The sequence below is a fragment of the Peromyscus californicus genome, unplaced genomic scaffold, assembly GCF_007827085.1.
Source record: "Peromyscus californicus insignis strain IS unplaced genomic scaffold, ASM782708v3 Scaffold_3__1_contigs__length_106647218, whole genome shotgun sequence".
Taxonomy (NCBI): Eukaryota; Metazoa; Chordata; class Mammalia; order Rodentia; family Cricetidae; genus Peromyscus; species Peromyscus californicus.
The window spans coordinates 27,186,805-27,202,461 of NW_026294551.1; the positions used below are offsets into that span (position 1 = coordinate 27,186,805).

The 15,657-nt window shown below is 50.2% G+C and overlaps 1 protein-coding gene across 1 annotated transcript; it reads right to left on the reverse strand.

The window, feature by feature from the left end:
• Positions 1 to 2,322: 2,322 nt before the first annotated feature.
• Positions 2,323 to 14,651, reverse strand: Phb1 (prohibitin 1). The gene is made up of 7 exons (XM_052758450.1): positions 14,540 to 14,651; positions 13,013 to 13,127; positions 10,005 to 10,166; positions 7,259 to 7,401; positions 7,027 to 7,143; positions 4,333 to 4,428; positions 2,323 to 3,438 (listed from the first exon to the last, which is right to left on the reverse strand). The coding sequence occupies exons 2-7, from the start codon at positions 13,098 to 13,100 to the stop codon at positions 3,226 to 3,228; spliced, it is 819 nt and encodes a 272-aa protein (XP_052614410.1). The 5' UTR covers positions 13,101 to 13,127; positions 14,540 to 14,651; the 3' UTR covers positions 2,323 to 3,225.
• Positions 14,652 to 15,657: the final 1,006 nt, after the last annotated feature.

Genomic DNA, 15,657 nt, shown 5'->3' on the forward strand with positions numbered 1-15,657 from the left:
GAGAATAGGTGTATGTGTGTACGCAACACGCACACAGAACTGCACTCCAGGGTGGAATGCTGAGTGCCTCACAGGAATGTGAACACACATTGTTCAGGCCAGGGAGAGGCGGTGGGGCTACGGGACAGGGGACCAGGGGCCAAAGTGTTGTTAGAGAAGCAACTGAACCAAGATTCAACTGACAGGTCGTCTGGACCTGTGTGACGTCAGGGAAGGACAGGTTGTCCAATAGGAGGTGACCGTGAGAAGAGGTGCAGCCCAGGTATGGGGGGGGGTCAGACGAAGGTGAGGGTCAGTGTGTTTTCAGGGGAGGAGCTATTGACAAAGCAGGCATGTCCCACAGCCTCCTCTCCTGCGACCTTCCCAGGTTACTTCCCATCGAAGCTGGTGGCTTTACCCAAAATTAGTGGCAGATGGCAAAGGTCAGGGGAGGTCCTAGCTGCATAGCTCCCCTTGCTGTTGCTGGAAGGCCCTATTAGACCAGCACAGCATTTGCAAACTGGGCATGGTGGCACAGTGTGCCTGTAACCCAAGCACTCAGGGTGGAGGCAGAAGGATCAGAAGATCCAGGCTAGCCTGTGCTACACGAGAGCCTGCCTCCAAATAAACAAATAAATATTTTAAAAATAACAAATGTCATTTGCTAATCAATATTTGAGCCTACCTCTTTTTTTTTTTTTACAGAAACCCACACACGAATGACTACCCCACCACCATGAACCTCTCAAACTCTCCGAAGTGAGAAAGATGGTAAGCCTTTGAGGTTTTCATTCCCTTCCCTGTCCAGGGTCCACTGTCTTAGCATGCGAGCCTTTGAGCCTGAACAAGGAAACTATTCATCCTCCATGAAGCCGACAGAGAGGAAGTCACTTCCTGTTCTCCCTTTCCTGGCCAGGCCAGGCCAGGCCATGGCTTGCCATCCCAGGCTGGGAGAATGGAGTTGATAAAGGCCCATTGTGACAGTCTCACAGACCCAGAGGCCATCACGGGGCTAAGAAGCCACTTCACAGCTCTTGAACATTTGCGGAAAGGATTAATTCTGTGGAAGTGAAGGCGGAGAGAGGCCCTAAGGCTGCCACCGGGAGGCACCTCTGCCACCCACGATAGGGAAGCTGAGAGCCAAGCCAGTAGGGGGCCAGCCCGCCTGCCACACCCAGGGCTGACCTGAGGCAGGAGGGACCCAGACACCACCAACAGGCAGCTTTACAGTTCAAGGCTCCTGGACACCTGGAGATGAAACCCAATCTCCTGCCAAACGCAGGAAACACAAGGGTCCTTGAAAGGGCCTGCGGGAGAGAGGAGCCTCCTGCCTCCTCCTCCCAAGGGTGTCCAAAGTAATAAATGGCAGGAAAGGAGGAAGGCTGTAGCGTGGATGCTGGTCTGGAACTTATTAGGAATCAGGCTCCTGCTGCTGCAGACTTCAGTGTGCTTGAGGCAGGCACCTCATCATTCGCAGGTCCCCCAGTCTTATTAGCAGATGAGCAAGCGGGAAGAGATAGGAGGTCTGAGGCTGCAAGGGACAGCTTCAGGGTCAGTTTTGAGGGCCAGGAGCCCAGCGCTTCTTTGTGTTCCTTGGGAGGTAAGGGATCAGATTCTGCACAGGCCTAGGGAAAGGTGTATGAGCACAGTGTTGGGAGAGTCCATCCTGTAACTCCACCCCAAATCTGTCCAGCTGTTCAGCCTGGCCCTGTGGGTGAGGAATTGCAGGGTCCAGCTCAGACAGGAGCTTGGAGTCCTCCTAAGGGCCCCTCTGTAAGGCCAGGTGGTCAAAGGGAAGGAGGGGTTTCCACCTTGTTCTACTTCTCAGTTCTACGTCAGCTCGCTCTCTCTCCCACCATCTAAATGCATGCATTTGGTATCCTTCAGATGCCAAGGCACTGCCAACCCCACCAGCAAAAGTGAAGAAGAATAACCCACTGCAGAGAAAGTCAAGCCACCTGATGTCTAAAAGCCAAAGGAGAGGACAGGGGGGATCTGGATGTGGGCATGATACCAACTGCATCCCTCCTGCCAGGAGAACAGTGTCCAGAGCAAGTCTGTTTGTAGTGATACTAAAATGCAGAAGACCATTAGCCTCTTCCCCCTGCCTCACCTCCTATGAACTCATTTCAATACAAACTCACCCATGGCTTGGTACCAGGGTTCACTTCAGGATGGGGTGGGATCCCCCCCACATCCCTAGGCATTTTCTAACCCAAACATTTTCTGTCTTGCTGGATATTCCTTCCCATCTGGCAATACAAACGCGCGCACACAACTTCTGGGACACTCTGTTCTGATCCTCTCGCTCACACAAATTGAAAACAAACCCTGAAGCAGCTGGAAGGTCTGGGTGTCATTTATTGACAGCAGCTTACATGGTCTTTTCTTCCCTTGATTGCTTCCTTTGGAGTCCGTAGCCCCCGGGAAGGAAGGGCAATCTTTCAGAGAGGGAGCGGGAAGGCAGATGCACAAGTCCTTGGCAGGTGTACTCAGCCCCGGCAGGATGCAATCCTTCAAGTTGGAATCCCATTGGGTATCTGAGAGGACCGATGTGGGGAGTGGAAAGGAAGTCTCCAACAGGACTCACATCTCAGTCCAGGCCTCTTGTACTATTCCAAGTCCATCCCAGTTTTAGGACTCTGGTGGGGGCGGCAAAATCAGGCCCACCCACCTTGATGGGCAGATTCTTCACTCCATGCCCTGTTCGCACACACCTGCTTCCGCTGGTCACAGTTAGGGGGAATGGGCCTTACGGTTAAGATAGACCACTTCCTCTGGCCCTCCCCAGCTGCATCTGTGTTCAAATGGCTGGAAAAATCGCGGGCTTGCCTTTTTGGTTCAACTGTGTGTGTGCCGCTGTCCTTAAATCTTTAACATACGACAGGATGGAGGCTATGGGTCTACTCAGGCTGCCAGCTGTGCTCCCATCCATCACACACACTGCCCTGTCTTTCTTCTGCCAACTGTCAATGCCTAGGGTGGAAGCCAGCAGGCTCCAAAAGGCTCAAAGCCAGTCTGCATAAGCACTTGGCAATTTGGGATATGAAAATGGGTAAAAAAAAGTGGAACAACAAAAGCTTCATTTGATAATTAGAGATCTGAGTGATTTTGCTTTTATTTCCTTCATGTTAAGCCAATCATGAAATTTCACAGTGATTTCTGGGGTGGGGCAGAAGGAAAGTGTATTCAGAATGATGAAGGCCCTGGCCTGGTTGGCCCGAGAAGGTGCAAGCAGGGGAGGCCTCACTGGGGAAGCTGGAGGAGCACCGACTGCCCAGCTGGCAGGTAGGTGATGTTCCGAGAGCGGGAGAGCTGGTAAGCTATGTCCTCAGCAGCCTCCAGCTTGCGCAGCTCGATCAGGCCATCACCTGCGGTGGCCAGGGAGTTGGCGATCAGCTCGGCTGCCTTGGAGTCACCCTCAGCAGAGATGATGGCTGCCTTCTTCTGCTGCTCAGCCTACAGGAGAGGAGGCAGAGAGACTGGGATTACACCACAGCACTGCACGTCAGGCTACGGCCTAACTAGGACCAAGTCAGGCACCTCACAGAGTCCTCGAGGCACTCTGGGAGAATCCTTCCCTCACCACGGCGTCAGCATTGCCTACCCAGCCCTCCTCTTCCCCTTTACGCCCACTTGTCATTGTAGGGACAAATCAAAACAAACAAAAAATGTTAAGCTATCTATTCAACCAATGTTTATTATGCACCCAACATCACCGCACAGTGCTAGACCTCTTACAGGCTCTAGAGCCACAGTAGACACAAGCTAAACACACCCCTGCCCACTCAGGGCTTATGCTTCCTATAACTAAATCCCTCTTGTAGATTTTCAGAATGAAACATCCTTCATTAGGAAAACTAGCAGTGTGGAGAGGCAGATAGCAAACGGCCTTTGCATACACCAGGAAGAACAGGATACTACACATACACATTGTGTTCTACCACTCTCTCCAACATCTGGATGGATTCAGCAACAGAAAAAAAAACAAAAACCAAAAACCAAAAAGCGATAGCACATCTGGCACGTTTGATCTTCTTTGCCATCAGTTTCGCTATGTAACCATGGCGTGAAAGTAACTCCTCAGTGCAGACGGACATGCTGCAGGAGTAACATTTTTATGTGTAGGGGAAGGTTTTTTTGACCGACCCTTCAGTGATTTAGGAGCACACCCTCTTATTCCTGACAGCTCCCCAAAGGCTCTGGAACTGATTGTAGGAAAAAGGTTCCCTCAACCTTCTTCTGGTTATTCCAGACAGATGACAGATGACGAATTTGTAGGCCACCCAGCAGATGGGGAAGCCGAGCAGAGGAGAAGGGAAAAGTGCTCCTGCCATCTGGTTGAGCGCTCACCTTTTCCACCACAAATCTGGCCCTCTCCGCTTCCTGCTGAGCCACCTGTTTGGCTTCCACTGCCTCTGTGAACTCCTTCCCGAAGGTCAGATGTGTCTGTGGGGAGAAAGTGAGCGCAAGCTGAGGCAGTAATTGCTTAGACAGCGTTGCTCGGAGGCCTCCCCGGCCACTGGCAGGAAGAGGCCCGAAATGGCTCCAGCAGCAGCCGGAGGCACAGGGAGATGCTCTTCCATCTCCGTCCCCTCAGTCACACCTCTGTATTCTTAGCTGCTCACATTGTGCCCACACAGAATTCTGTCACCCTCACTGTGGTCACCCCATGAAGAAAATGGCACCTGGGGCTTTTAATGGGGCCCACGGACACTAGAAAGGATCTAATCAATCAGTCACCTCCCTAGGAGACCTGTGGGTTCCAAGACCCCCACGACCGACTATTGCTCTTCCAAGATCTTTTGATGCCCTGTTCCAAGACTTGGGTCGGGGGAGGCAGATGGAAAACTGAACCCCTGAGAGCAGGGGCTACAGCTGGTTCCCAGGGAGGCAAGAGCCTGATGCTCTCTGCTTATGGATTAACCAGTCCACTTCCTTCTCACAGCACCGCCACCCTCGACAGGAAGAAGAGAGGGCGGGGTGGAAATCATGGCATCTCAGTACACAAGCAGTTCTGGTAAAGGTTTTAAAAGAAAAGCAGGTAAAGCCATTGGTCAGAGTGAGAGCTCAAGTCCTACTATCCCCAGACCTTCCTAATCATATAAATAGCTGGGACTCTGGCTGAAGTGACTGTCTCTAATGATACTACAGAACAGGGAACAGATCTCAAGGCTCCTAAGGCCTAGCCTAGAGCACGTCACTACAGCCAACTTTTTTTCGAGACAGGGTTTCTCTGTGTAGTTTTGGTGCCTGTCCTGGATCTCTGTAGACCAGGCTGGCCTCGAACTCACAGAGATCCGCCTGGCTCTGCCTCCCGAGTGCTGGGATAAAAGGTGTGCGCCACTGCCGCCTGCTGCAGCCAACTTTTTATTGAAAAAGAAGGCACAGGGGCTGGAGAGGTGGCTCAGTGGTTAGGAGCACTTGTTACTCTTGTAGAGGACCCAGGTTTGAGTCTTAGCACCCACACGGTGACTCACAACTATCTGTAACCCCAGTTACAGAGCATTTGATGCATATATGTGGTACACTTACATACATGCAGACAAAATATAAACACGAGTTAAAAAAAAAATGAATCTAGAGGAAAAAACCTGAAAAGGGCACAAAATGAAGAAATCGTTGGTTCAGGCACCAAATGCAGTTTGCTTCACTTCCGCTCCAGCCCCAACCTCTGCTTTTTAAAATACATGCAGCCTCCAAGTTCAGCAGAGAAAGTCCTGGCCCCAGAGTTTTTCACACTACACACCTAAGCCTTTTGGTTTGTTTTTTGAGACAGACTCTTTCTCTGTAGCCCAGGTGGGCTGGAATTCATGGCAAGACAGGGCTGGGATCCCAGGCACGGGCCAATACGTCCAGCTAAGTCTTATGCTGCAGTTGCTCGACTCTGCCTGGTCCACTTCTTGCTCAAACTCTGGATAGGGAAATACAATCCTAAGAATTGAAAAGCTAAATGTGTAATTAAAGAATAAAATTTCTTTCTGAGAGGGCCAGCTGAGGGCAGCAAATTCCCCAGGAAATCTAATTTTCTTCTCACACCTCTTAGCTATGGTTTCTTGTGGTCAGCCCACATTTCCCCAGGACGGAGTATGTGGTCAGAGTCTAGAAAGATGCCAAGTTTCTCTTAGGTTTTTACTCCATGCATTCTCACAGCCAAGGTGCTTGTGTTAACAGTGGAAGAGCCTGGGGTGCAGCGCTTTGCAGAGCCCAAGGCTGCAGCTTGGCATGTTGCCAGTAGAGGGAGCCACATGCCCTCCCCTCCCCTAGGAGGCACAGGAGAGAGGCCATGCCTGGGGGAGCAGAGGGTGTTCAGAGAACGGCTGTTTAAACAGCTGCACAGATGCTGAGGGGAAGCCCAGGCCAGCCAGAGGGAGAACAGGAAGCACTCTGCCTTGCTACCTGAACAAATCACTCCAAGACTTTTCCCAGGGACTCTAGGAACACGACCCCTTCCCCTCACCTCGGTCTGAAACACTATACTGCCTATATTGCTTTCTGTCCAAGTTACGACACCCAACATCACATTAATACAGACAATATAAAGTCTCAAAAGGTACACCTCCGAGGGGTCTCCTGCTCCTCCACACCAGGTCCGGGGGACAGCCACTCACTTGCACCCTATCACCTTTCACCAGGGGCTCCCAGGACCCCTTCACTAAGCTTCGGACCCTCAGTGTTGAGGAATCTAGGAGCCTGGCTGGGTCTACTCTAGAGAGGAAGACTCAGCTGTTCCTAGGCCTACCTGTCAGCCTTTCCCTGTGCCTGACGAGGCCAACAGGAATCACTTTCTAGGGAGCCTGGGAAGTTCAGTGGTTAGGGACCATCCAGGGCAATCAGAGGTTATAATAAAAATGTGTGTGACAGACGGACTGGAAAAAATGCTCAATCAAAAACAGACCCAAGGCGATGGTCTCCATTTTCACGTTTTCAAGCCCCACATCCAGCTAAGTGGACACAGGACCTAACCATATGTGCCCAGAAACAAAGCCAGTCACCTAAGCAAGAGAAGAAGCCCCTCCCCTCAGCCTCCCCAAGGATCTTTCTTACCAGGGACACGTCATCCAGGATGAGCCCAAACGTTGCTGCTCTCTCTGTGAGGTCATCGCTCACCTGCCTCGAGACCAGCTCTCGCTGGGTGATCAATTCTCCAGCATCAAAGCGAGCCTGGCCCCAAGGACAGACAGACAGAGCACAGGTTACCGAGGAAGAAGAAACAACCAGCCCACCGACAGCTGCACCCACCGACCACCACCTGGCCACCTCTCGGGCCACCACTCACCACTACTGACTTGAGGATCTCTGTGGTGATGGATGGCAGCACCCGCTCATCATAGTCCTCACCGATGCTGGTGTAGATACGAGGAAGCTGGCTGGCCACCGGCCGGAAGAGGATGCGTAGTGTGATGTTGACATTCTGCAAATCTTAGGGTAGGGAATGCATGGGAGTTAAACACAAAACCACAGCTGGACTTCTCCATGACCTTCCTAGCCCAGGTCCACTACAAACCATACACAGAATGTCGGTTAGACCCTAGGAGAGGGCTGGCTCCGTCTGTTCCTCAGCAGAGCCCAGCAGAGCCCAGCAGATCACTCAGCACCGCAGAGTCAGGAACCACAGGCAGGATGGGGCTGCACTAGCTTTTCAGTACGCCCTGAATGCCTCTGAGAAGAGCAGTTCACATGGTGGACTAAAGAGTGTTTGGGACTGTGAACACCTTAAGACAAAACAGGCGAATGCCCGGAATTCTGAAGTGGGCCTTTCCAAGGGCTGGTGTGTGTGCTCAAGTCAGGAGAGTCAGGCCTGGGTTACTTGGATCTGGTAGAAACAGCATCCAGAGCCCACTGACCTGGGCTGTGGTACCACTCTGATGGTTACTAATGATGCAGCCTGATGACTTAGCCAAACTGAGTGTCTGCGAGAATGGAGAGCAACGGTGGGGGAAGCTGGAGGAGATATCAGTGGGAAGAGCACCTTCACATATACAGCAGACCAAGGCTAAATCATCACACTCAGCCAGGGCCCACTTCCTGATACACAGAGAAGGCTGCGGATCACACCACAGTGCACTGATGTGCAAGGAACCCTGATAAAGTCTAATCACACCACAGTGCACTGATGTGCAAGGAACCCTGATAAAGTCTAAACAGAGGCAGTTGAGCATTGGCAGGGTGAATTCAAAAGGCTCATTATTCACACCCACCCAGGGAGACAGTCAGCCCCTACCGTTCCCTGGCAATTCAGGCCTGTGCAGAGCTAACGCACAGCCACACTGCGCTTAAGTCACCAGCACCAAGTGCCACCCGTGAGTAGGGTCCTGCCCCAGGCACTGAGAGGGTGGAAAGTCCCCGAATGCACACAGCCTCTGATCTCTGGAGTGGCCCGTCCCACTTTTAACAAGTGGAGGTCCGTACTGCATCCTTAGCACAACTGTGAGGCGACACAGAAGCAAGCCCAAAGGCAGGAAGTTTAGGGGGATTTTAACTCCAACCTCATTCTTCGCCATTACCCAACCCCACCTTTTCTCTTCCCTTTGCAGCACACAAGCCAGTCCCAGCAGGCAAACTTCCTATTCCCCTCCTCTCTTTCCTAACTTCTCACTCTACAGGTTCTCCAATCAAGAGACAGCACCAGGGAGACTGGGCAGATCTCTGCTCCACATGCCCCTGGCCAGCTTCTCCTCACAGATTCCAGCTGCTTATTCTCACACCTGCCTTCTAGAGAACTGAGGTCCTTAAACCATGTGTCCAGCCCCCAGGCTGAAACTCTTAGGGTAGCCTTTATATTCGTCTCTGAATTTCTCCTGCTGCCTGTGTTTACCTTAAATAGGTATTTTAGTCTACAAGTCTACACACACCTCTCCAGGACAGCCACACTACAAATTCTCCACAGCAATTTTTAATGACTTATTCCATGTGCATGTGTATGGGTGCATCACAGCACACACATGGGGGTCAGGAGACAGCTTGCTCTGTTCTCTGCTTCCACAGTGTGGTTTTTAGAGATCAAACTCAGGCTTGGTGCCAGGAGCTTTTTACTCACTGACCCAACTCACCAGCCTGGAATTCTTTTTTTTTTTTTTTTTTTAAGTTAACCTTTCACATTTATTTATCTATGTATTATGTATTGTGTGGGTGGGTGTGCACATGCCAGGGTGTGTGTGAAGAGGTCAAAGGACAACTTGCCGGAATCAGTTCTCTTGTCCTGACACGTCGGACTCGGGGACTGAACTCAGGTTGTCAAGCTTGGCAGCAGGCATCTCTCTAGTCCTTAAACTAACCTTTTAAGTTAGCATGCAAAGTAATGGTTTATTATGACATTTCCTTTCCTTTCCTTCTAGTTCTTCTGAAACAGGGACTCATATATCAGAGCTTTGCCAAAGATGACCTTGAACTTCTGATTCTCCTGCTATGGATGGCAGGAATTACAGGCATACACCACCACACTCGGTCTGTGTAGTGCTGGGGACTGAATTCAGGGGCTTGGACATACTAGGCAAGTACTCTTCCAACTGAGCTCCACCACAGACAAACATTATGGCATTTTCATACTTGACTCATTATGCTTTGGTGTCCCCTCCTCCAATGCCGCCCAGTACCCCCGCCCACTCCCACACTTGAAGTTCTTTAAGACAGGATCTCTCTACATAGTCTTGCCTGGCCTGGAACTCCCTATGTAGACCAGGCTGGCCTACAGTCACAGAGATCCACCTGCCTCTGCCTCCTGAGTACTGGGATTAAAAGCGTGCACCACCATGCCTGGTCTCCCACACCAGAAATTTGTTTTTTTATTGTTTTGTTTTTGGTTTTTAGAGACAGTTTCTCTGTGTAGCCCTGGCAGTCCTCGAACTCACAGATCTGGCTGCCTCTGCCTCTCCAGCGCTGGGATTAAAGGTGTGTGCACCACCACCGCCTGGCACAGACATTCTTAACCTCTTGCATCTTTGCAGCGCACGGATGTTTCTGGGATGAACAGCACAGCACAGCACAGCTCCCCAGCTCCTTTATCAGCTACAGGCGACACTCACCTTTGCTACCAGTGATGACTGGTACGTTCCGGGGTCGCGAGCGGCAGTCAAAGATAATGGGTTTCTGTACCCAAGGGATGAGAAAGTGAGTCCCTTCCCCTACCACAATGTCCTGCACTCCACGGAATCGGTCAAAGATGACAGCTCTGTGCCCAGCATCCACTAGGAAGAAATAATAAGGACAAGTCAGAAAAACCCTGCCACTCTTTAGCAGAAAGGGTCCTTTGTCTGCAAGATCCTTGCTTCTTTCTTTAAGATTTGTAAAAATTCCGTATGTTACTATGTGTGTGTGTGTGCATGCCGAGATGCTCATGTGAAGGTCAGAGGACAACTGTGGAAGTCAGTTCTCTCCCTCCAGTGGGTCCTGCGATTAGACTCGGTCATCAGGCTTGGCAGCAGGTGTCTACTCACTGAGCCATCTTGCTAATCCTTTTTTAAAGAAAGAAATTTCCTGTGATTGGGAGGGGGCCACGCGCATACCATGATGCACGTGTGGACGTCAGGAGACCATTTCGTGCGGCCTGTTTGCTTCTTCTGTCTTCGCACAAGCTCCAGGGACAGCACCCAGGTGACCTGGCTTGTGCCGTGCGCACTTTTCCCCACTAAGCCACCTCACCAGCCCTCTTTCCCCCTCGTAATTAATATTCAAAGCGTTTAGACCCTTGCCTCTTTCTCCCATTTGTTAGGTTCCCCTCTTCCTCACTGTCTTCCTGAGCAATCACTTCCTGTCCCGTAAAAGTCTCCCCAGGTACTTCAAGGCCACTCCTTAGCACCCTTTCTCCTTTAGAGAACTGGCCACTGAATTTCTAATTAACCATCCCACTCCAGCCCCAACTCCTACCAACTCAATCCCAGGAACTGCTTCCCAAGAGTTCTATAACTCAAGAGCTCTTCACTGTCAACATGTATGTACAAGCTCCAGCTTAACCTGATGGTCCCAGAAGCACAGGCCCCACTACGGGAATCCTGAAATGCAGATGTTCCCATTGTTCTGTCCCTTTTTTGGAGGCAGGGTCTCAGGATATAGCTCAGATCAGCCTGGAGCTCACAAGTCTGTCTCATCCTTCCCTCTGCCAGTTCTGGGAGCATAAGGAGAATACGACTCTGTGGGGTTTTTGTGTGCCCCCCCCCCCCCCAAGATAGGTTCTCACTATGTAGCTCTGGCTGTCCTGGAACTCACTATGTATACCAAGCTGGCCTCGACTCACAGGATCTACCTGCCTCTGCCTCCTGAGTGTTGAGACTAAAGGCAAACGTCACTATGGCCAGCTTGTCCAGCATCTTTCTAATAGCTATCTTGTGTACTCGAGAGAAATTTAAAAAATGCTCTACAGATGTATACATGAAGGTACATGAACTATGGAATCAAGATGTGTCTCATGAGATAAGCAGATCTCTCTTCTCTCTCTCTCTCCTTCCCTCTCCTCTTTGACTTTGTGAGACAGGATCTCACTATGTAGCCCAGATGGGCCTGGAACTCAAGATCCTCATACCTCAGCCTTATGGGTACTGGGGTTACAGGAGTACGCCACCAGACCCTGGCTGAAGTAGCTACTTTCTCTCTTTCCCTATATGAATTGAGAATTGGTCTAAGAACTTTCACTCTGAAAATAATACTCATCAAAAAGTCAAATAGCGCCGGGCGGCGGTGGCGCACGCCTTTAATCCCAGCACTCGGGAGGCAGAGCCAGGCGGATCTCTGTGAGTTCGAGGCCAGCCTGGGCTACCAAGTGAGTTCCAGGAAAGGCGCAAAGCTACACAGAGAAACCCTGTCTCGAAAAACCAAAAAAAAAAAAAAAAAAAAAGTCAAATAGCCAGAAGCAAGAGGTTCAGGAGTTCAAAGGCTACAGGAGACACTGTCTTACAAGACAAAATAGCAGGATGTGGCTGAGTTGCTTAAAGCCACTACACTTGAGCTGGGTATAGAGGTGTACACCTTTAATTCCAGCACTCGGGAGGCAGAGGCATGTGGATCTCTGGGAGTTCTAGACCACCCTGATCTATATAGAGTGTTCCAGGCCATTCAAGAGCTACATGGCAAGATCCTGTTTCAAACAACAAACAACAAACAAAAACCGTACAGGGGGTATATCAAATCATACAGGAAGTATATCAAATTATACAGGAAGTATATCAAATCTGTTTGTTTTGAAGAGCATCAAAACTGGAGGGAATCTTAAGAGAAAAACTAGTTCAGTCCCATTGTTTGACCACTGAGAAGGCAGAGGACTAGGAGGAGGGACTTGCCTCTAAGGCCATATAAAACAGTCAAAGAAAACCTAGCTTAAGCCCTGCGGCACTGTTCAATGCCGAGTAATGCATCTCAAAAATTATTTTCTCTGCAACTAGCTGAGCAAAGCCTTCTTTCTCAGGACATGGTCTCTCAAGCTGAGAGAATTTGCCAAGTTATTTCACCCACATGCAGAGGAGAACCAATGAGATCCTGCCACTCTGCAGAGGCATCGGGGTAATAGAGCACCACTTCAAACAGGCTAAAGCACCAGAAACATCCAACCAGCACCTGGACAGCAGGGCTGCTCTTGAACAAAGGCTCTAAGTCATCAGCTCTCAAGCTGTGGGTCTTGACCCCTTTGGGAGGGAGTCAAACGACCCTTTCACAGGGGTCACCTAAAACCATCGGATGACACAGATATTGACATATTCTGTTATACTATTAAATGTAAATAGAGGTTACACGATTAAGTAGTAGATTCATAACAGTAACAAAACTCCAGTTATGAAGTAGCAATGAAAATAATTTTATGGTTGGGGGGGCACCACAACATGAGGAACTGTATTAAAGGGTTGCAGCGTTCAGGAGGTTGAGAACCACTGCCTAAGTGAAGACAGGGCCTCTGCTAACACACAACTATAGTTTGTGGGGTAGCAGCGGGTGAGCTCCCTGAATCTCACACACCTTCAGACAGCAGCTAGCCTCAGGAATGTCGAAAGGGCTGTGCAGATCAACAGAAATCATCCAGAAAGCACCACCCGCCTCCGCGCCTCACCATTATATAAGGCAGAGTTCACCACGCCTCCCGCAACGGCTAGCGTTAGGCCGAACTTTCCGATGGACTCAAACACTTTGGCAGCCATGCTTCCTTCTGCTGCACCCTCTCACACCTAAACAAGGGGTAAAAATAAAACAACTTGACACGAAGTCCTCAGAGAAGGCCCTCTCCAGGGCCCAACATTTCACTTCTCAGGATAAATCTTCACGTATCTACTCCTGTGAGCTCTAACTCACTCACTGAACACCTCCTAATAACACTCAACATCTTGCAAAATGTAGCATCACTGTTTGCTTTTGCAGATGTTTCTTTTTTTTTGTTGTTTTTTTGGTTGTTTGAGGCAGGGTTTCTCTGTGTAGCTTTGCGCCTTTCCTGGGACTCACTTGGTAGCCCAGGTTGGCCTCGAACTCACAGAGATCCGCCTGCCTCTGCCTCCCGAGTGCTGGGATTAAAGGCGTGAGCCACTACCGCCCGGCTGTTTCTTTTCTTTAGAACCATTCAAAGAAGAGTCTGGTACACTTGGCTCATCATAGGAAGGATGTGTCAGAGAACTTCGTACCACAGAAAACTACACTCCCATTTGCTAGACAAATAGGTCACAAGAGTACGTGTATGGTTGGCTCTGTGCAATTTGGGTTTGGAAAAATAACTCAAATAATGTACTACAAGAATTACGCCAACAACAAACGATAATTCCTGTTGACATTTAAGTTAGGCAGTTTCAGGCCGGGTGGCGCACGCCTTTTATCCCAGCACTCGGGAGGCAGAGTCAGGTGGATCTCTGTGAGTTCGAGGCCAGCCTGGTCTACAGAGCGAGATCCAGGACAGGCACCAAAACTACACAGAGAAACCCTGTCTCGAAAAATAACAAAACAAACAAACCAAAAAAAAAAAAAAAAGTCAGGCAGTCTTCCAACAGTTTTATTTAACCTTCAGTTTCTTTATGAAAATTACTCCTGGTGAGGTGCAGCGAGCGGTTACACTATTAAGTAGTAGAACCAGGGTTAGAATGAGGAGATCGGAATTCTAGAAGGCACTGGAAAACTCCTCCCCACACCTGTTAATGGGAAAGCGGGAGGGGGCAGGGGTGCAGGGAGGCAGAGCAGTGAAGGACTGGAGGTGGGGCTGCGGCGGGGTGGCTGGGAGCACGTAGCTGACAGACTAGAAACCGCTCAGCCTTGAACTTTTTAATGCCCCGCCCCTGAGTCGCCCTCCGTGCGTGCGCTCTTCAAATCCTCCCTCCCTTTTCCCAGACCTCAACTGCGAGCCTATCCCATTTTCTCCACGCACATTTATCCTCCGCCCCTGACACTAAGACACCGTCTTTCCTATTTCTACTAGCTTCTGGATTTTTCCTCATCCAGTCCCTTGCACAACCCCTGGTTCGTTCTGGACTCAGCCTTTCCCCCTTCTCCATTAGGCGTACCCACACATGCATGCCATGCCCCCCACTACACATAGGAGAGCAAAGGAGGGCTACGGGGACATAAAAATAGAGGCCTGCACGACCCCTACCACGCTCACCTGCTTCCACTCTGACCTCCACATGAATTCCCCCAGCCTCGCATACTGCGCGTGCGCCAGGCAGCTCCTCCCTTTCCCCCGCCCCGCTTCAAGATCCGTCCCTTCAATTGGTAGAACCGAGCGCAACGCATTCTGGGAAGCGTGGTTTGCTGTCTTCCACGGGCCCGGTGGTTTTTCTAAAGCCAACTACAACTCCCAAAAGCTTATGCAGCAGCGGGCCCGAGCAGGAAACCTGCTTCTGTTTGGTGGTAATTAATGAGACGTTGCCGCAAAGCCTTTCGGGGGTTGTAGTTCCTTGGTAATACATGCACGTGCCTAGTTCGTAAGGAGGTGATTGCTAGTAGAGGAGCGGCGCGGGTTGGGTCGGAAAGGCGTGGGCTTCCACTTGGTGGCGGAAGTAACTGGGTAGTAAAGAGGGTGGGTGGGCATTTTGGAAAAAGGTGAGGTGGAATAACTGATGGCCTTAGAGACTTCTAGGGAGGCTAAGGACGGCCCTCAGGGACTTGAAACTTGGATCGCCTGAGCCCCTGCGGGACCTTAGAAACAGCTTAAAAAGAAGAGGAAGAGACTCATTCACGTCTTGCACGACTCCAGCAAAACGGCTTGATTTAGGGTGTAGGTCTCCTGGACACTTTTGTTTTTCAAGTTGTATTTGAGAAATTGCAAGAATGGGACGGAGAACGTGTGTAACTTTTCTCAAGTTCATCTGTTGTCAACAAGCATTTGTTGTTATCCCTCTCCCCTCCTCTCCTCCACTTTCTTCTCCCTGTGCTCCACGTTTCTCTCTCCTATATTCTCTAAATACAAGGACACCCTCTTACTTGTCAGTTGAGCAAATAGTGACTTTTATAGCAATCCTCTCCACAATTCGATAAAATCTAAAATATAGTACTGTGTTTATTTCTCGTGGACATGTTGCTCTGTAAAGACACAACTCTTCAGAGAATATGTGCATATACACACATACATAAAAGGCATGAAACAAGCTGGGTATGGTGGTGCACGCCTTTAATCCCAGCACTCAGGAGGCAGAGGCAGGCCAAGATTCGAGAGTTCTAGACCAGCCTGGTCTTTTTTGGTTTTTCGAGACAGGGTTTCTCTGTGTAGCTTTGGAGCCT